The sequence below is a fragment of the Schistocerca cancellata genome, chromosome 4 (assembly GCF_023864275.1).
Source record: "Schistocerca cancellata isolate TAMUIC-IGC-003103 chromosome 4, iqSchCanc2.1, whole genome shotgun sequence".
Taxonomy (NCBI): Eukaryota; Metazoa; Arthropoda; class Insecta; order Orthoptera; family Acrididae; genus Schistocerca; species Schistocerca cancellata.
In genome coordinates this window covers 237,260,073-237,282,107 of record NC_064629.1, presented here as the reverse complement: position 1 = coordinate 237,282,107, position 22,035 = coordinate 237,260,073, and the positions used below count along the sequence as shown (strand labels likewise).

The following is a 22,035-nucleotide window of genomic DNA, read 5'->3' as shown; positions in this document are numbered from 1 at the left end:
AGAAGGGGTTCTAAGAAGCAAACATTTCACTTCAGAGGCTCTGTTTGACAGGAACCTGTTTTTTTTAGAGTTTAAGTTCAAGTTAAACATAGTTGACTTGAGTGTAATTGAAATGTGTGTGTGTGTGTTTTTTTTTCCAGTCTGTGAATGAAGTCGGGTATGGACCTGAATCAAAAATAGTGACAATATACAGTGCAGAAGACATGCCTCAAGTTGCTCCACAGCAAGTATCAGCCAGAGCATTCAACTCCACTGCTCTAAATGTCAGTTGGGTACCTATCAATCAGAGTAGGGAGATGATACGTGGAAAGCTCATTGGACATAGGGTGAGTGTTAAAGATGTCAGGTACTGTAAACATGTTTGAGTAGACTCAGAATGATTGAACCAACAGCAAAAATCTGTTTTTCTCTAGACAGTTGTCATAATAATTCAGGTGGTAACTTCCTGTGAATTGTGAAGATTGTCACATCTAATGCTGAAAGGATTATTACAAAAATTCATTCCATTAACTGCGAGAAATCCTTTGTTACATACCTCTTTCTTATGAGTTGCTACCAGTCATGTTATACATAATGAGCATATGTGAAAGACAGGTGATACTACACTTCCTTCCATGCTTCCTGTTCTTTAAAAAATAGGATCGTACACCTGCACTGCACAATTCAGACAGATTGGACTGAAGGGACAGTCTGGAGATTCATGTTAGCAGTGCATATGAGAGCAAGTAAGATGAAGTCAGATTTTCAGGGAAGGCATCACTAAAGTAAGAAGTGTTGCCTCTACACACTAACTGCACAAAATGTGTAGCAAATGGCATAAAAATTATAAGTACTTCAAGCAATGAAATAAAGTGCGAGGAAAATGTTTTTCGTTTAAGAAATTCAATAAAAAATTATGAGAACCTGTTGTATCATAAAATGTTGAAAATTATATTATTAGAATAAGGTTAACTTTTGTATTGATTAGTGTAAATTTAATTGTGCTTCAATACCTGTTGTAATGTAATGTATGTACTTACATGCTGTCATTTTTCAGTTGAAATATTGGAAGGAAAAGAACCGTGAAGAAGATGCTGTTTATTACCTTAGCCGTAGCACTCGGCCTTGGGCAATTGTAGTTGGCCTGGAACCAGACACATACTATTATGTGAAAGTCATGGCTTATAATTCTGCAGGAGAAGGCCCTGAAAGTGAGAGATTCTTAGGTAATGTTGTGCTATTACCTGTATTGATGTAGATTGCAATTATTTGATACTTTTTCTTCAGAAGAAGCATGATGATATTTAGTTTGTATATATTTTTTCCTGTGGCTTAGCTAACGTGTGCGATCACTTTGTTTATCTCACCAATTGACAATGAACACACACAATACGGTTATTATAAAATAATTAGTACAAAATTCATGTATGTGAGAAGGTGCATGAAATTTTGGTAAGAGAAATAATTGAAAACAAGAAGATCATGAAGAAAATGGAACAGAAACTTACGTTGCATTAACATCACACTATGTCAGTTAAGATGCCAGATGGTGCAATAACTAATAACAGAGAGATTACTGTACAACCATTTGACAATTTTTTAAACGTATATAGTTCAGTAGATGAATCAAAGTTATAGACAGGTAACAATAAAAAAAATTATGTTCTGAAAGTAATGCCAAATGAGGTGTATAGGGTGATGCGAAATTCGCGCACTCGGGCTTCACAGCATGACTCCTCACATGCCAGTGATAAAAAAAATGTCCATCACAAAATTTCATCTGGCGAGTACATCCGGCAGAAAAAGGACGTTAAAGACACACTGTAACCACAAGTATGGTAACTACCTCTGAAGCACATTTTAGTTGTGCTCTACAGTTGGTGCAGTGGATAGAGTTTTGGGTTAGCATGCAGGATGTTGATGGTTGGATCCTGGGTCGGAGCATATGTTTTTTATTTGGTAAATGTAGTCCAGGTGGTATGGTTTCTGGCATCTTAATCGTCAACAACGATTGCAATGGGTCCTCTAGAAAACATTTGTGCTTACATACTACAATCGTAGAAATGGAAGATTGGTCAACTTCAAATGAAGCTCTTTCCACGATGTGGGTGTGAATTTATTCACATCACTTCGTCTAGTATATGCGAAACCTGTTTTCTTTGTACCCTCCTCCAGTGGTCCCATAGATTAGTACCAACTATTATTCTTGCCTCGTTCAGGTACTATTTGTATGTGTTATCACCGTGGTTCCACTAATTATGCCTTTTGACATTGAGTCTGGTAACCGCTTGATGTTCAGTACATTTCTCAATGCATTATTATTATTATTATTATTATTATTATTATTATTATTATTATTATTCTATGGATGGGATTGTGGAAACATCACATCCATTACCATTAGGGAAACAGTGTAACTCGAAACTGAACATTTCCCAATTAGCGGTGTAGGGATGAATCTTACAGAATAATATCTGTCGGAGGGGCTAATGCCGTTAGATGGAACAACATGCAGGACTGACGGCTGTTTATACTGTATGCACTGTCCACCAGACAGGGACTAGTTGCGAACGAAGTAACACGCCCATGAGAGATTGCAATGTACACAGCGTACATGTATCGAATTTTATCATTGTAAACCTCTTAGACCAGTGTGACAGACATGTGGCATACACAAAAAATGAATTTGTGGATATGCTTCTGGTCCTTCGTGCATCTGATAACTGGGCTGGTGTTTCCACTCATGAATATGCTGCTAGATATCTTCGTCGATGCCATCCAGATAAAAATGTGTTTCGTTGTCTGGATCTGTGCCTTCAGGTGTCAGGTTCTCTCCTTCTACCATCGTGTGACAGAGGTCATCCACGGACTCGCCATACTCTAGCTACTGAAGAAGCTATTCTGGAGGTCATACACCAAGAACCTCAGCGAAGTACATGTAGCATAGCAAGGCAGCTGCGTGTCTCGCAATGCACGGTCATTAACATGCTGCACTGGCATGGGCTGCACCCCTATCATTATGCTTTCACGCAACACCTCCATTCTGCAGATTACCATCAGCGGATGATTTCAACAACAACAGGAAGCCAACCATGACTTTGTGAACACCATAATACAGTCGGCTGAAGCAGCATTCACTCATACGGGTCTCTTCCATATGCACAGTGCCCACCATTGGCGTGAGGTTAATCTGCATGTCACCCACGAATGGGGATATCAAGTTCGATTCGGCATCAACATCTGGGCCAGAATATTGGGCGAAAGGTGTTTGGGCCCCTACATGTTCCTGACTGGTTGACTGCACAAAGGTATCATGCATTCATCTCAAACTATCTGTCTTTACCATATATGTGGTTACGGTGTTGCCATATTGCCACTCTTTAATGTCCTTTTTCTGCCGGATGTAGTCGCTGGACGAAATTTTGTGTGAGGCATGTTTTTATCGTTGGCGTGTGAGGAGTCGCGCTGTGAAGCCCAAGTGTGCGAATTTTGCTTCACCCTGTATAAAGCCATTTGAGGTATGATGAAAGTAAAGGCACATGTTTCAGAATAATTGGCAATGCTCGGGTGAAGGTAATATCTGTATGCACTGTAAATGTTCATTGCACATTTTTTATATCTTCAGAAATGCCATTTTCGACTTTGTTATGATGATTTGAAAACTGGTCTCTGCCCGAAACTAGTCATAGAATGAATAAAAAAGTAAAAATTTGCAACTAGAGTGGTTTTTCATTCTACAAAAGGAACTTCCAATATTATTTACTGACTGTCTGTATGAGATCAGCAACCAAAAGAAAAAACTGTCTTTAGAAGTGGATATAACGCAATAGTCCATTTGCAAGTCATGAACAAAATTATAGAATGTAGCAATGAGTGTAAATTAGTGCTCTGTCTGTGATTTGTAGGTTTTGAGAAAGCTGTGGACTCAGTATCAACAGAATTTGTATTAAGAGCCCTATATAAACAAGGTATTGATTAAGTATGTATTAGTTTGAGGAAGAATATTTACATTAATGATACAGCTTCAGTTAGACTTCATCAGGGTAATAGAAAAGTTGAAAGTGAAACAAGAGTCATGTAAGCAGATGCCACATCACTAAAAGTATTCTCTGCAGCTCTAAAGGAAGCTTTCACGTCCTTATAAATGAAAAACACGTTGGACTACCTGTTTGCCTCTAGTGCACAAAAACTTCAATATTGGAAGAACTTAATATAGTAAGTTTGAAAGTTCACAGAGGAAGAAGACCGCACTGCAGTTCCTTCTCTAAATCCTCGCACAAACAAAAAATTGGCTGACATCTAAATAAGTGTCCAAGGAATAGAAAAGCAACTGAAATCACTCAACAGAGGAAAGTCCACTGGACCTGACAGGATACCAGTTCGATTCTACACAGAATACGCGAAAGAACTTGCCCCCCTTCTAACAGCCATGTACCGCAAGTCTCTAGAAGAACGGAAGGTTCCAAATGATTGGAAAAGAGCACAGGTAGTCCCAGTCTTCAAGAAGGGTCATCGAGCATATGCACAAAACTATAGACTTATATCTCTGACATTGATCTGTTGTAGAATTTTAGAACATGTTTTTTGCTCGCGTATCATGTCATTTCTGGAAGCCCAGAATCTACTCTGTAGGAATCAACATGGATTCTGGAAACAGCGATCGTGTGAGACCCAACTCGCTTTATTTGTTCATGAGACCCAGAAAATATTAGATACAGGCTCCCAGGTAGATGCCATTTTCCTTGGCTTCCGGAATGTGTTCGATACAGTTCCGCACTGTCGCCTGATAAACAAAGTAAGAGCCTACGAAATATCAGACCAGCTGTGTGGCTGGATTGAAGAGTTTTTAGCAAACAGAACACACCATGTTGTTCGCAATGGAGAGACGTCTACAGATGTTAAAGTAACCTCTGGCTTGCTACAGGGGAGTTTTATGGGACCATTGCTTTTCACAATATATATAAATGACCTAGTAGATAGTGTTGGAAGTTCCATGCGGCTTTTCGCGGATGATGCTGTAGTATGCAGAGAAGATGCAGCATTAGAAAATTGCAGTGAAATGCAGGAAGATCTGCAGCGGATAGGCACTTGGTGCAGGGAGTGGCAACTGACCCTTAACATAGACAAATGTAATGTATTGTGAATACATAGAAAGGTGGATCCTTTATTGTATTATTATATGATAGCAGAACAAACACTGGTAGCAATTACTTCTGCAAAATATCTGGGAGTATGCGTGCGGAACGATTTGAAGTGGAATGACCATATAAAATTAATTGTTGGTAAGGCGGGTGCCAGGTTGAGATTCATTGAGAGAGTCCTTAGAAAATGTAGTCCATCAACAAAGGAAGTGGCTTAAAAAACACTTGTTCGACCTATACTTGAGTATTGCTCGTCAGTGTGGGATCCGTACCAGGTCAGGTTGACAGAGGAGATAGAGAAGATCCAAAGAAGAGCAGCACGTTTTGTCGCAGGATTATTTGGTAAGTGTGATAGCGTTACAGATATGTTTAGCATACTCAAGTGGCAGACTCTGCAAGAGAGGCGCTCTGCATCGTGGTGTAGCTTGCTGTCCAGGTTTCGAGAGGGTGCGTTTCTGGATGAGGTATCGAATATATTGCTTTCCCCTACTTATACCTCCCGAGGAGATCACGAGTGTAAAATTAGAGAGATTAGAGCACGCACGGAGGCTTTCTGGCAGTTGTTCTTCCCGCGAACCATACGAGACTGGAACAGGAAAGGGAGGTAATGACAGTGGCACGTAAAATGCCCTCCACCACACACCATTGGGTGGCTTGCGGAGTATAAATGTAGATGTAGATGTAGAATAAGATGTAAAGAATGTGTAGCCAACAATTCAGAAAGAAGACAGAAAACATTAACAATCAGGTCATAGAACCAGCGGATGAGATTTCGTATTTAGGGAAGTTGCGAAAATAAACAAAGCATAAATAAAAATGTGGAGATATATCATATTTCATTTATGGATATGGTGATCAATATATGTGCAGGTTATCACTGGTGAAATCTGTCCCCCCACCCCACCCTCCTTCAGCCACTGCCAACCCTCTTTATGTTTCTTGATGTACCCATGATATTGCAACTCACAATGACTGCTTTCTGTAGCAAGTATACTGATGAAATGACTGTATTATTATCAGTTACGTGTTTTGTGTAATTTCTGTGTCATGCACTGCTTTAGGTTGCAATGACAGCAATTAGTATTTAATTTTCCACTGTTAACAAAATGATTTGTTGTGTCTGTGACAGTCATGTTGTAGTAATTTTATTGTTGTTTTTCGTAATGGCTTTGTACACCCTAGCTCTGAAGTTACGTTCATGCAATAAAGAGTAGCATATTCAAATGAATAAGAAATTAATAAATTATTTACAGTTTCTGACATTTAATTTCAGAGCGAACATACAGGAAAGCGCCTCAAAAGCCTCCATCGACAGTGCAAGTATTTGGTGTGAACCCTACAACTGTCAAGGTACTGTGGCGATATGTTGCCCCATCAGCAGAGGAAGAACCAGTCATAGGTTTTAAGGTATGTCTTAACAGATTGTTTGATGTGTAGTTGGTCGTGATGTTTATGTGACAAATACAGTAGTGTACACAAATTATTGGAAAATCGACAAATACAGTTATTGTAAGTAGCATTGGCGAGCTCTATACTAGGTTTAAAAAGAAAAAAGAAAAAAAAAAGAAACAAGTTGTTTTAAAAAGATAATTTGATTGAGAAAATGGTAAAATTACACGGAGACACAATGGCTGGCCACCACTGATATTCGGGAGGCAAAATTTAACTACTGGCGATAGACACATGAAAAGTAAAGGTCATTTGCTTCTCAGTCTGTCCTTCCATTGTTTTCAAACTAAAGCTAGCTCAGTGCTTACTATCTTTGAACTCCAACTCTGATTCATTCCCCTTCGTTTTGTCTCCCCTCAGCCTAACAACTGCTGGGTCCATCTCAACCTCAGGTCTGAGTGACTCTCCCCTACTTCTCAACATTCCAAAATCTATCCCATTTTCCTCCCTGGGGAAGGAGCTTGCAGTTTCATAAGCTAAGAATAGTTTTTGTTTTTTTCTACCTTTAATGTGCATATTAGAAATGTTGAAATTGTCATACAATACTGACCGATGACATTATGAGGTTAGTAGCATTTAAATCAAAATAAATAAAATATAATAGCCAATATTTGTGAGGCACATGTTTGATTATTTTTCATAACAATTAAGCGCCTACCATATTCATGTTGGTGGTGCTGCCTTTTAAAAAACTACTTGATCATCTTTGATGTAATCATAATGGATTTTACCACTATTTATTCATACTGGTTATAAAAGACATGAATTTAGTACATGGTACAGTAGAATGTAGTATCCAGAAATCTGAATGAGTGTACAGACAGAAGTTTAACAGACGTTATTCTGATTAGAAAAAATTTATGACCACAGATAGAAACAGTTGAGAAACTGGCTTAAAGCTACACACAGTTGGCCAGTCATCAAGAAAGAATTGGTTACTCTTTAGAATTTGGGAAGTGATGTCATGTGAAAAATAGAAGATAATTGATTAATGAGCACTTGTCAAGTTGCCCATGAAGTGCTCACTGAAGAACACAATTTGTAGAGCACTGTGAAACAGCAAAAGCAGCATTTGCAAGCAATGAGGCCCTGTGATTTTGAACCTATAGTTCAATTCAGTCAGTGGATATCCAACTCGTTTATGCAGTGCCGAACTCCTTGGTGTTTATACTTTTCATGAATGAGGTCTCTAATAATTGTGATGGTATTTAAGCTGCCAGAATAACCATGTTTGAAATGATGAAAATCCATACACCACATTTCTGTCTGATCACTAGCAATGATTCCCACACAGTTTATGGACTGGAAATGTACAAGATGAACTAATTGAACATCATTAGCTGCCACCTTGTTTTAATGGTGCTTGCTACTTGATATTAATTTGAAATGTGCTGTGGCCAGTGTGATCACTGCTATCTAGATATAGCCCCGATACCAACTTCTCTGAATTGTGTAGGTGGGAGTTGTCCTTACAACATGTACTCCTGGCCTCAATCTCAGCTAGCCCCTGTTCAATATCCATCTCCACACCTACTCCCACGTCCCTCACTTCACTCATTTCACACTGCCACCACCCTCTCTAGATAGATATCTAGATACCTATGGGAATACATGGTAGTCATTGGTGCATGAAATCTCAGTAGAAACTGAGTCTCGTTGTACAAATTGCAACAGGCATATTTGAGATGAAAATTTTATGCGGCATAGTAATGCACACGTCAGTGCTGATGATCATCACTTTTAACAATTGCTTTGAGCTTAAACTACTGCTATGAGATGTATGTTGTTTATGTCAATCTCTCTCTTCTTCGGTTATCAACCCACAGGTTGGTTGGCAGCAGCACGCCATTCCGTTCTTTTGTCAACTTTCTTCTTCATATCTGCATAGGTCTGGCACCCGATGTCATTTATTACTTGTTGAATGTAGGTTAATCTAGGTCGTCCTCGGCGAGTTCTTCCTTCAATGATTCCTTCTAATATTCTCTTAATGAAATTGTTATGCCGTAAAATGTGACCTATGAAGGTTATTCTTCTTTTCTGTATATTTCGCCAAAGAGATCTGTTTTCTTTCACTCTTCTGAGGACATCTTCGTTTGTAGCCTTGTCTCGCCAGCTGATTTTTTCCATTCTCCGGTAGCACCACATTTCGAATGCCTCTAATCTTCTCTTTTCTTCTTTTCCACAAGTCCAAGTTTCACATCCGTAAAGGGCTGTACTCCACACATAGGTTTTCATGACTCTCTTTCTTACGTCTAAACTAACATTTCTACTCGTCAGTAAGTTTCTTTTTCCATTGAATGCTATTTTGGCAAGTTGTATTCTGTTTTTAATGTCACTTTTGCTCCTTCCATCTGCTGTTATTTTGCTACCTAAGTAGTTAAATTCTGTAACCTGCCCTAGTTTCTCTCCCTTTATTGTTATTCGTATGGGTTCATTGTAGTTCAGGGCGCCACTCACCATCACTTTAGTCTTTTTCTTATTTATTTTCATTCCATACTGTTCTTTTAAGGTGTTTTCCATTTCATTGAGTGCGGCTTCTAAATCTTCTTTCCTTTCTGTAATTATGGCGATATCATCTGCATATCGCAACATATCTATTTTCATTCCGTTAAGTTTTATTCCTACTTCAATATTCTCTCTTATTTTGTCTATTGCTTCTTGGATATATGCGTTGAAAATTACTGGAGATAGTGGGCATCCCTGTCTCACTCCTTTCCTTATTCTTGCTGTTTCTTCTTTGTTTTCCTTCTTAACTAAGGCTGTTTCATTTTGGTATATTTTAAAGATTATCCTTCTATCATTATATTTCAGACCAGCCTTCTTCAGAATTCTAAACATTTCTGGCCATACAACATTGTCAAATGCCTTTTCGAGGTCTACGAAGGCTATAAATACTTGTTTGTTTTTGGAAATTTGTTTCTCAATTATTAGTCTTAAAGATAAGATTGCTTCCCTCGTCCCTACACCGCTTCTAAAACCGAATTGGTCTTCACTTAGAGTGCTATTCAATTGGTTTTCAACTCTTTTCAAAATTATTCTTATTAGAATTTTTGATGCGTGTGAAAGAAGACTGAGTGTTCGATGGTTTTCACAGTCCATAGTAGATGCTTTCTTAGGTATGGGGAATATGATGCATTTCTGATAGTCTTCAGGAACTTCACCTGTTTTGTATATTTTCTGTATGAGTTGCAGTAATGTAGCTTTCATTTTGTCTCCTGATTTCTTAATTAATTCAGAAGGTATATCATCAACACCTGCCGCTTTCTTATCTGGTAGTTCTTTTAGTGCTTTTTCAAATTCATCTTTCAGAATTGTGTCCCCTAGTTCTTCTTTCTCTACTTCTTCGCTTAATTCTATCATATTATCTGTTAGAGGGTCTCCTTGATATAGCTCTTCAATGTATTCTTGCCATCTCTTCAGCGTGTCATATCCAAATAGTACCTTGCCCTCTTTGTTCTTTATAGTTCCTGAAGATTTTACTTTCCGTTTAGCAAAGTTTTGTTTTATTGTTCTGTAGGCCAAGTCAGTTTTTCCTTTAACCATGTTTTCCTCCACCTCTTTGCAAATGCTGTTGAGGTAATTTTCTTTTGCTTTCCTAGATTCTCTGTTTATTTGGTTTCTAAGCTTTCTATATTTGTTTTCGCTTTGCTCGTCAAAGGCATTTTTGTATAGTCTTCTTTCTTCCATTAGACAAATTATTTCAGGTGTTATCCACTCTTTCCTGTTTACAGGTTTGGCTTTCCCAATAAATTCTTCTGCTGCTTTATGTATGCCTTCTTTGATTTGTTTCCACTCCTCGTTAGTACTCCCGGGAATAATGTTTGATGCCATCTCATCAGTTTTCCGTGCATAAGGGATCACTAGTTCTTCAGACTTTAGGTTATCTCTGTTCCATACTTTGTTCGTTTTTCTCTCTAATCGCTTGAGTTTGAGTAAGCATTTCATCATTACAAGGTTGTGATCACTATTAATATCCGCAGACGGGTAGCTTCTGCAGTCCTTGATTTGGTTTTTAAAACGCGATTTTACTAATATATAGTCGATTTGGTGTCTTCTAGTATCTCCTGGGGCTTTCCACGTGTACCTTCTTCTTTTATGGTGGTTGAAAAGGGAGTTCGCTATGACCAACTTGTTTTTGGCACAAAATTCAATTAGCCGGCTTCCTCTTTCGTTTCTATCTCCTAGACCATATTTCCCTACAATTCCGTCAACTTCCTCTTCTCCAACACTAGCATTCCAATCTCCCATTATAATTAAGTTCTCTTCACCTTTAACATAATTTATAACTTTGTTGATGTCTTCATACACTGTTTCTATTACATCGTCTTCTTCTGCCGATGTCGGCATATAGACTTGTACTATTACCGTGTTCTTTGGTTTGGTTCCAATTTTGACTAGTATTATCCTAGAGTTAAATTGCACATATCCTGTGACTAGATTCCCGAGTTTTCCTTTTAGAATTATTCCAACTCCACCGATTCCAGTTGTTCCTTGGTTAGTACCTGTATGAATGATACGATAATTTCCTGATCTGAAGTCTCCTGGTTCAGGCCATCGCATCTCAGATATTCCTATTATGTCTGTTCCCATTCTGTCCATCTCTAGTTTGAGGTTCTCTAATTTCCCGCATTGGAGGAGTGTTCTTACATTCCATGTTGCTATTTTTAGTGTATTCTTCAACTTTGCCTGACCTTCCATTGTCCCCACCCGGAGATCCGATTGGGGGACTATTACTCCGGATTTATGTTTAACAGAAGATTCTGGCATGGTGCGCTACTGATTCTTGGGATATCTTGAGTGATCTTTAATGGAGTGGTTTCCCGTTGCCTTCTCCATCCTATGCCGTTGACTGTGAAGTTCTTCCGCCTTTAGGAGCAATTTCTCACTCCAAGGACAAGAGAGTGCCCTGCCTCTATCCGCTCATCCGCTCTCTTTGAGACCGTTGGCACTTGATAGGGGGCGTTTCCTTATCCCGGGAAACACTCGGTCGTCAGAGCCTCGTTAGCAATAACAGGGTGTACCGTGCAGCAATCCTTAGCTGCAACTCGGGTAGGTGAGGTTGACATTTGTACAGGAGAGGCTGTTAGAGTCGCTTCACTGTACCTTACAATAAAAAATAAATATTCATTGACAAAGTATTCAGTTTAGATTCCTCTAAAATATATAGCCCAGTTGCTTTGGATACCCCATATAGAGCACAGCTACACCAAATCTTAAGCCATCCAATTTATTCTGTATCTCTTGTGTTGTTGTATTATACACCGATGCAGTAAATAGAGAATTAAGACAACCTCATTGGCAAGTTAATAGTCTCGGACACATGCACCTCCCCCCCCCCCCACACACACACACACAGAAATGTCTACAATGTAGCAGTACTTGGCATGAGGGGCTGTGGAGAGGAAGAGGCAGCAAACAGATGCAATAAGAATATAGAGCCAGTACACTCACTCTAGCAGCTGAAGCAGGAGGAGATGCTTGTGGCACACAGTGACCTGGAGGAGTGGACTGGGAGGGGGAAAATGAACACAGGAAGAGGGAGACTGCAGAGAGGACAGTTGCAGTGTAAAATGAGTGAAGTGAGGGCCATGGGAACAGGGTTGGAGGCGGATATGGCAGAGGGGCTAGCTGAGATTAACGCCAGGAGTACATCTACTTCCATCTACATAATTAAGAGAAGTTGGTATCAGCGCTATATTTAGATAGCATAGGTTTTGAAGCAGCCAGTGAAGTGGAGCATGCCGTGCTCGACAGTGTGTTCCACTACTAAGTCATCAACATCACTCATTGCCACAGTTTGGCAATGCTCATTAATTTGGCTGGACAGTTGGTTGGTGGCTCACGTAAAAGACTGTGCAAAAGTTACAACACCCTTCCCTCCAAGCCTCCATACCACCCCTATTTCCCCTCACCCCACTCCACCTGACAGGACTCATCACTCCAGTTGAGCTGGAACACTGGTACAATGAGTGCTGTAGGTACTTGTAGCTATAAATTGATGTAATTGTAGTCTTTAATTAAAAGTCTAACATAATATGCAAACAACATGGCCCCTGTTGCTGACTGTAATAAATTTTAATGCTTGCAATAATAATAATAATAATAATAATAACAATAATAATAATAATAATGCCCTAATATAGTGCCTTCACCCACTCCATAATTAAATTTCTATACACTGAAAATATTCTCTCTTCAAGGCTTACACTGTGGGATTTAACATGACCCCACTAAACATGCTCTGTCTGATATGAGGTTGTCCACATCCGTGAGTACAATTGCAGATACATTGCAGTGCCATCATATAACTGTTTTGCTTAGAGGGGATTGAGGCAGTGGATTGACTGAGGTAGACAGGCTGTGATGGCATGCGCCTCCAAGTTTGGACAGTTTGTTGGAGAATTTTCTTCTGTACAGGTCCACTGAAACAAATGTTATTATGAAGTATAAATGTTAAATAAGAGCCCCTCATTCCTGCCATAGCCCCAAAGTTTACTTGTACTGACCTCTCAACTACAGTAGAACCCCTAGTTAACGATTTTCTAGGGACCAGAATCTTTTAACCTTAAATGGGGGTTTCAATAGAAAGAAATCCTTTTCCAGAACTCTTTGCCTGTATTGACATGAATTGCACCAACATGCATAATTTACACAATAACAACAATAAAACAAGGAGATACCTACCCTACACACTGTACTGTAATTACAACTTTTTTTGTAGCACTAATACAGTAGTCAAAGATCGTAGTTGCCCAGCACACTAAAAGATTAAAACATCCACAAAATACTTACACAATTACAGTAATATAATAAATCGAGTTACTTTTCCTATATACAACACACATTTACACAATTTTCACAGTGCCTTGTTTCTTGAAATACCTGTAATCAAAAATGACAGTCTGCTTTTTAGCACTGTTGGATTTTAGGTTCAAAGAGTCCATCTCCTATTGATTTACTCTGTCTATAACAGGACTGTCCACTTTAAATGCTGTGACAAATCTCCGGACAATGTTGATGCTGGCAATAGCTTCACTGAATGACAGTGTTTGCATTTCTTCATCCCCAATATCATCGGCTTCTTCAATATCTTCATCATTCTGCTTTACTTCAGCTTCGTAGATTTCCTCAACATCTCAGATGCATGCAGTGATGGCATCATCATCACAAGCCACAAATTCATCAAAAGTGATGGGTAAATTGTTAGATACCTGCATCCAATTGTGCATTCCAGTACTGCTTTGTCACTGTCTTTGTCGTGAGTGCTCATTTCATTAAATCCAGCCTTATGAAAGCAATTTGACATAGTTTCCTTAGTTGCCATTTTCCAAGCTCCTGTGAGCATATGTATGGCTTGCAGGATGTTCAATTTAGGCAATTCATTCCTATCAATAAGCAAGTGCTTTCAGGACAAGAGCTTTCCAATACTTGGTTTTCAGGCTATGAATAATCCCTTAGATCCATGGGCTGGAGTCTGCTAGTGCAATTTGCAGGAAAGAAATGCACTTTCCCATTCTGCAGAAATCCTAAGTCTGTTGGATGAGCAAGACACTTGTCCGTAAAGAGAACAACCTTCCTGTTTTTAGCACCCATTCGTGCATCAAAAGCTTGCAAGAACTTTTTGAACAAGTCCGCGGTCATCCAAGCACTTTTGTTGCTATAATACTTAGATGGCAGCGTAGCACTGTTCCTAAAGCAACGTGGTTTGTGGAACTTTCCAGTTACTGTGGGATCCAACTTGTCGCTGCCATCTGCATTGCTGCAGAAGAGAACAGTAATTCTCTGCTTGCTCATTCTTCCTCCATGGCATGCTTCTCCTTTAACACTTAAGGTTTTAGAGGGCATGAGTTGGTGAAACAGGCCTGTTTCATCCACATTGTACACATCCCAAGATTCGAAATCTTCCAAGAGGGGTGGCAGCACCTCTTCTTTCCAGTGTTCAACACTTTCATCACTAACTGCACTACTCGCTCCACATACTGCCCTGCAAGTTATCCCATAGCGTTTTTTGAACGTATCCAGCCAATCATTCGAAGCTTTGAATTCTGTTAGCCCAAGTTTCCCTGATATTGTAGATGCTTTCATTTTTATCAGTGCCCCATCGATTGGTAAATTTTCAGCATGTGCTCTCTTGAACCACTCCATTAGCTTCGATTCCATTTCTTCATACAGCGACTTTTTAACATTTTTTTCTCTGCTTTCCTTTTAAACTGCACTGTGTTTCTCGATCCAGAATGTTCTCCTTGTTCTTCAATATTCGTGAGAATGAAAACTGTGCAAGTCCCAGGCATAGAGCCATTTCACTTACGGGCACATTTGCGTTTCTCTCCACTTCCCGAATCAAGTTCGCTTTCTCCGTGACAGTTTTTCTTTTTGTTGCCATAGTCAATTTCACTACAACAATGAATGTGAGTGAGCAAACTGATATACAGCTGGATTCTCCACGCAGTACACAGTAATACACGAACTGATGCAAACTTGCATAAACTGACGCTATACTGTAATGCTACTATGAACGTGCAGACTCGGACAGAGCTCGGCCACGTGCAAGCATGCAAAGCGGCGCGAGTGTTAGCATGCTGTACATAGGTAGTCTTTGGCTACGGTCGGCTAAGTTCGAGCTTGCTCGTGCATGTAGCGAGGAATCGATATGGAAGATGATCGACCGTATCCAATATAAATGCTGGACTTCATAGGTTCTTAAAGCCCGTATTACACAATGCTTGCATTTGGAGGCAAAGCCTACAGAAGTTCCGAAAAATCCCTCTAGTAGCCGCCGCAAGTACTGTAGTTACCGTATTTACCCGATTGCAAGTCGACCTCGAATGCAAGCTGCACCCCAGAAATGAGACTCAGAGAAGAAAAAAAATAAAAATAAAATAAATAAAATAAAATAAATTTTACCGTGATTTCAAGCCGGACTTACAAGTGAAAGATATGGCTCATCATATGATGGATAGAGTATTAAGTGGCCCTACCTCTCAGGGATTTGAGACACTTAAAATTACAATTACATCGCAAAACACTGACAACAGCGAAAATTCATGATATCTATCAAAATATAGTATTCCTGATCTACACGCACATGAGCAGTGAGCATTGACATCACAGGCATGCTCGCTGCACTGCATACCAGAGCACAGTCATGATTTTTCATGTTTTATTATGAACGCTTGTGACTCCTTGTTGCTACTTTCGTACAAAGCATCATCCTCTCTGCCATCGAGCATGTTAGAAATACAATATTTTTTAAATTCCAGATGAACAGTTTCACTTGGGAGACATTTCCAAGATTGACTAATGCACACGCACACTTGAGACATCTTGCACATTTAACATGTCCTGTAGGTGTTAATTGCCTATCTTCTTTCATTAGGCACCGTGTATACATATTTTTCTGCTTGTCCATAAAAAGTTTGTTTAAACATCTAACGGATGCAGAATGGATGTCATCCATTCTGGAATTACAACCAAGTCCGTTTATCCCTCTGCTAATTTTTTTTTAATTTTTTATTTATTTATTTATTTTTTTCACAGCTGGTGTACAGTGATGTGCATACAAATCTAACACAAGCATTTGTGGCAAACCTAGCAAAGTACCAGAGAGGTCTGATCCACTCTAAAACCATGTCCTCCGTGAACCAGTCAATTTCGTTAGCACATACAATAACATCTTTAGGAAACACTTCGGACTTTGGTAAAGTCTTCCATGTGAAATGAATGGTGGCTGTTTATGGTCATCGGCCATACAAGCCAGCATGTATTTCCGGTGCGCAGTTTGATGATGTAGCACTGAAATGGGACGAGTTTTTTCCCCATATTTTTCAGGCCCAATTGCGGCTCCCTTTAAAATCCTGTCTTTTGTGACATGCTTTTACTTGAATTGTTTCTGCTTCCTCAAAAAATCGTTCACTACGACTTCCAACTCATTGTGGCCGCCATGTTTTGGTCCAGAAAATTCTTTTCTGTTGCTGGAACAAGCTGAAAGTTGTTAGTTTTGCTGTCTCCATGTCTTACTGATGTTCAAAAGCAAACTGAAACAAACGTTTTTGCGAGCACTGCTCTCATTAGCTGGAGTTGTCGAAATTTAAAGCCACGCTTGTCAAGTTTCTTCAAAACGTCCGTTTTGATGGTATATATGTAGAGAGATTTTTTTAATTGCTATGAATATTTGAAGAATTGCTAAATTCACACATGATAAAAAATACCTTAACATTCATTACTCAAAACTAACACAACGGCTTCTGTGGCGGCATCTAGTGGCAAAAAGCAGCAATAAAGGCCACAGGCACTTACGGCAGCAACTAGCGGCATTTTTCGGAACTTCTTAGGCTTTACACCCGAATGTAAACTGCAGGCGGTTTTTTGGATTCCAAAAACCGGAAAAAAAAGTGTGGCTTGCATTCATGCTGCAAAAGCCACTATTGTTCGGGACTTCTGGTGTGGCTCCAGTATGGGGCTTGATGACAGAAAAATTCATCTGAAAGTGGTAACTGCGTAGAAGCAATTGATCAAAAGAATGTGTGCATAGTGGATCAGTGTCAAAATGAACACACACTTACAAAAGCAGTTCAGCTGATTTATTGTGTACCGTATGGTGGTTGAAATTTGGAAAAATGACCTATTCTGAATCAGGACAACACTCCATTTGGGTGCAAACCAGAGATAATGATCTACATCATGTTGCTGAGAATATTTTGGCACCTTTTGCTGGACAAGTGTGCTCAAAGCATCAACTTGAACCCCTTCGAACATCTTTGAAATGATTTTATTTTATTTAATAAAGTTAGTAATCTTCCTGTCAAGAATGTTTCCAGTAAATTTAAAAAGTTATGTACTAATCACAACTGTATATAAACTTGCAAATCAGATACGACATCCTTTTTATGGAATTGTTTTACTTTTTTTAAGTTGTCTTGTTTATTCTTCTCATTGTGGGACATAACAAATAGGTGTAATAACTACTGTTATTGTATGCATATATTATCTTCACACTAACTGGTATATTTAAAGCTGACAGTAACACATAACTGTTGTTCTCTTATTAAATATGATGTTTCTACTCTCATATATTGTTTGTTGGTGGGAAATTATTGTACTCAGAATAGATTGTTGTAATGAAATCAAAGATACCAATATCTATAAATATACAGGGTGGTTTTAATTAACATTTCAGTTACAAAACAATGTATAAAAAAAAAAAAGAAGAACCACTGGTCAGAATGACATCACATTTGAACAGAATATTATTGAAGAAGGGGGGGGGGATGTTATGGGGGAAAAATAAGAAATATTTTCCCAATAGATGGCACTGTAAGAACCATAATTTAAATGGGTTTGGCTAGACGAATCACATTACAAATGCTGTGGTGTGAGTTGCACATTAAACCAACTGTAGTGTGCAGAACCACACAAGTCTGGCATTCAGCAGTTGCAGCACTGTTAGTCAGGTAAGCCCACCCACCACGGCAGTACCACACCGGATGGGAAGAATCTGGCTTTTACTGTCCTGATGCCAAAAACCGTGTACAAAGCAACAATGGCAACAGTTTTTAATTTCCTTTGGCCAAAAACTGTGGAAAAAACAATAATGACATCAATTTTTAATTGTCCTGAGGTCAAAAACCACATAAAAAGCAGCAATGAAATTGGTTTTTAATTGTAGTGAGACTGGCATGAGATATGTTCAGTATTCTGACCATCATTTTCTGCCGCAAGTTGAAACTGAGAAACAGCATGTTCCGCAACAGAGCAGAGTTTCGCAGTGGTCATGTTCAGGATGTGTTGCACAATGCACACCTTCAGTTCAGCTATGGTTGTAATTGGAGCTCTGAACACAGCATCTTTCAGATAACTCCACAGCTAGAAGTCACACAGTATCAGGTGATCTAGATGGTCAGGCTGTAGGGAAATGATGGCTGATAATTCTGGCATTTCCAAAATGACTCTACAGCAACTGGTTCACTGTCTATGCAATGTGTGGAGGAGCATCGTCTTTCACAAAAATGATAAATGATTCTATCCATGCATCCATGCCATCGAAGGGTTAGAATGACATTGGTGCACAAAAGATTCTCATAGTGTTTATTACTGACAGTACAGGTAACAGGACCCATCTACTTAAAAAAAAAAAGTGGTCCTACGACAAATGATGCCATCAACTCGCACTATGCAGTTACCTTTGCACAATGAAGCAGTACTAGTTGACGTGTGAGCCGATTTTCTGTTGCCCATAATCTGCATTTCTACGTATTATTGTGTCCTTGGAGATGGAAATGGGCTTCATCTATACACAGTATGTTTCATGGAAAATCATTGTGCAATTCCATGCAAGCAAGAAATTCTAGAACATACGTTTGTTTTACTGGAAGGTAAGCATGAAGCAATCCCTGAAGATGGGTTATTTTGTACGGAAAGCAATGCAGGATCCTTCATAGAATTTTGTGCACCAAGAGTTGTTTTTATGGGGCAGTCACAACTGGACAAGTCCTTTTTGGAAAAATGAAGAAAACTGCAGGACAGTTGCTTAATCCACACACTCTATTGTGTACACAACAGGTTTCAAAACAGTTACAGTTCCATCATCTGGTGTAAAAAAAAAATAAAATCACATAATCATCTGAGGTCATCCTCACCCTAATGTTGTCATGGAAAATAAAATGGACAAAAATTCCATAACAACATGAGAGTGATGGCTGTTATGGAATTTTTGTCAATTTTACATTTTTGACACAAAATCTTTGGTTCCATGACAACATTGGGGTGAGGTTGACCCCACATGATTAAGTGATTTTATTTTTTATGCCAGATGGTGGAATTGTAACTGGTCCGAAATGGCCATTTACCCAATAAAGATAGTGGATTAAGCAGCTGTCCAGTGGTTTTCTTCATTTTTCAAAAAAGAATTTTATGCACTCTGCTCACAGGCATGTCCAGTGTTTGGACAATTCTGCGTGCACTGGATGTTTGCACATGACCATTCGACTCCTCCTACAGTGCTGTGGCCACATCATCTACTGACACAATGCACTTTCAAAGAAGTACCCTTCGTGAATATCGTAATCATTCTCTCCAGACCATTGGCAGACAATCGGACCAACACCTTTTCTCATACCTTTGAGTATCTGGAACTTCTGCAGAGCTACTGGCACACAGTTACTGTACTTGTTACTTGTAAAAGAGCTTTACATGCAGTGCAATCATGTATTGAGGCAGTCATGCCAAACATCAGAGATACAGACTGAGGAACAGCTGTGAACCCCACATCTTTTATTTTGCACATTCTGCCACTTACAGCACCATCTACAGTAAAATTTTTGTTAAATTCTTTTGTTTCCACAACTTTTCCCCCTTCTTTGATAATTATCCAGTCAAATTTGATATCCTTCTGAGCAGTGGTTCTTTTTTAAAGCATTTTGAAACTGGAACTCCAAGTACGTCAAGAGAAACCCCTGGCATCATATCTTTGATTTGCACTAACATAATTGTGTTATGCCTTGTAAAATATCATTGTTTTTTGTTTCTGAAAATCTTTGTTCCTTTCATCTTCTATATATTTAATTTCACTCTCTTTCTCTCCATTTTTAATTTATTTATGTATTTATTTTCCAGGTCCGTATTTGGGAGATTGATCAAGACATGAGCACAGCAAATGACACAATTGTTTATGTCGGTTCCAAGCTAGAAGCATATGTGGATAATTTGTCACCAGGTAAAATCTATCACATGAGGGTCTTGGCATTTTCAAATGGAGGTGATGGTCGAATGTCTTCTCCGGCATTGACTTTTCAGATGGGTAAGTGTTAATTTTTCCTGAAGTTCAGTAAGATATTATTTGGTTACAATTTATGGCTAGATGATGATTTACCCTGTATCGCATGGTGTTGCCATTTGGCAACAAACCACAAATTTATGTATAATGGTAGGGAAACCACTCATATATGTGTGATATCACCTTCTCGTAACACATACAGTCCAACTGCATAAAGCTAAAATGTGTTTAGCTACATTATGTTGGCAGGAATAGCACTGTAACGGTAATTAATCAATATTTTCAAATTGTTTCCATTTGGCAACAAACCTAAAATATCGATTAAGTCAAAATTTAGAATGAAATTTTCACTCTACAGCGGAGTGTGCGCTGATATGAAACTTCCTGGCAGATTAAAACTGTGTGCCAGACCGAGGCTCGAACTCGGGACCTTTGCCTTTCGTGGGCAAGTGCTCTACCAACTGAGCTACCCAAGCACGACTCACGCCCCGTCCTCACAGCCTTATGAGATGAGGTACTGGCAAAAGTAAGGCTGTGAGGACGGGGCATGAGTTGTGCTCGGGTAGCTCAGTTGGTAGAGCACTTGCCCGCGAAAGGCAAAGGTCCCGAGTTCGAGTCTCGGTCCGGCACAGTTTTAATCTGCCAGGAAGTTTCAAGTCAAAATTTATATGTTCAACATGTTACATAGTGTGTCAGACCCTACCTCAGGGCAATTTTTTTCCCCACTGAAATTCATGTACTAAAAAACAGTCATGCAATAGAGGGTTAAACAGTTTGCATCTATGAACTCCTATATCTTTAACACTTCTTTTTAAATCACTTCTGAACCAAAGTTCAGAAATAGATTAATACAGGTGCATACATTTGTTTATTATTCCAGGAAGGTTATTGAGTAATTCATTCTGGAAATCTCTGTAACTGTTATAAGCCTCCACTGTGTTCTAATTGCTACGATATTACGTTAATCAATCATTTTTCTGGACCTTAAAGACCTCGGACAGTGGCAAGTTCATTGATTCCTGCATAGTTGGAGCATTTGTGAAAACAATCACAGATCTTCCAGCATTCAGTGTCGTAACTGTAGGAAACTTTGTCCACTTTTAAAGAATGTTAACTTTTTTTGTGACAGGACGACGTGTACCACAGTGCTCAGCTTCATATGTAGTAAAGTGGGAACTAAACTATGTAAAAGAAAACCGTTCGTCATCAGTACTGATATTACAAACCAGGAGGAGACACCCAGTGCTCTAGGGATAACAAATCCTGACTAATCGAAACCTACAATACTGTATGAAGTGTACTAGAGGAATCGTACAAGCCTGAATGCAGTGATGATGTATGTTTTAGTGTGTGCTATGCTCATACAGAAAGAGGGTACTGTTCATCCAGTAAAGCAAGTTTTGTCCCGACCTCAGGATTACATCTTCCAAGATAGTGGTGATCTCTCACACACTTGAAAGTGACATACATTGGTCTGATGAAAACGAGCATAAACTAACATGTCTAATCTGGTCTCCATAATTGCCAAATGTTAATATTATTGAGCCATTATTGTATTTATTGGAGACAGACTTAGAATGTCTCATTTATTCACTTACCAAGCAAGTGACTAGCACAGTGGACCTGCATTTGGAATGAGTGGGGTTCAAACCCGTATCTGGTCATCCAATGGATTGTCTGTGATTTCCTTGAGGT

General features: G+C 39.1%; 1 protein-coding gene and 1 non-coding gene across 2 annotated transcripts in view; both read left to right on the top strand.

Annotated features, from left to right (window-relative positions):
• The window catches only part of LOC126183326 (contactin), a 160,377-nt gene that overhangs the window by 119,961 nt on the left and 18,381 nt on the right, over positions 1-22,035 (top strand). Inside the window, exons 18-21 of the mRNA XM_049925188.1 lie at positions 141-326; positions 1,037-1,205; positions 6,394-6,527; positions 20,181-20,364. Of these exons, the coding sequence (XP_049781145.1) occupies positions 141-326; positions 1,037-1,205; positions 6,394-6,527; positions 20,181-20,364 (673 nt within the window). The remainder of the gene's footprint in view (positions 1-140; positions 327-1,036; positions 1,206-6,393; positions 6,528-20,180; positions 20,365-22,035) is intronic.
• On the top strand, positions 20,896-20,970 carry Trnas-cga (transfer RNA serine (anticodon CGA)). The gene has a single exon. It is a non-coding gene; the product is annotated as a tRNA-Ser (tRNA).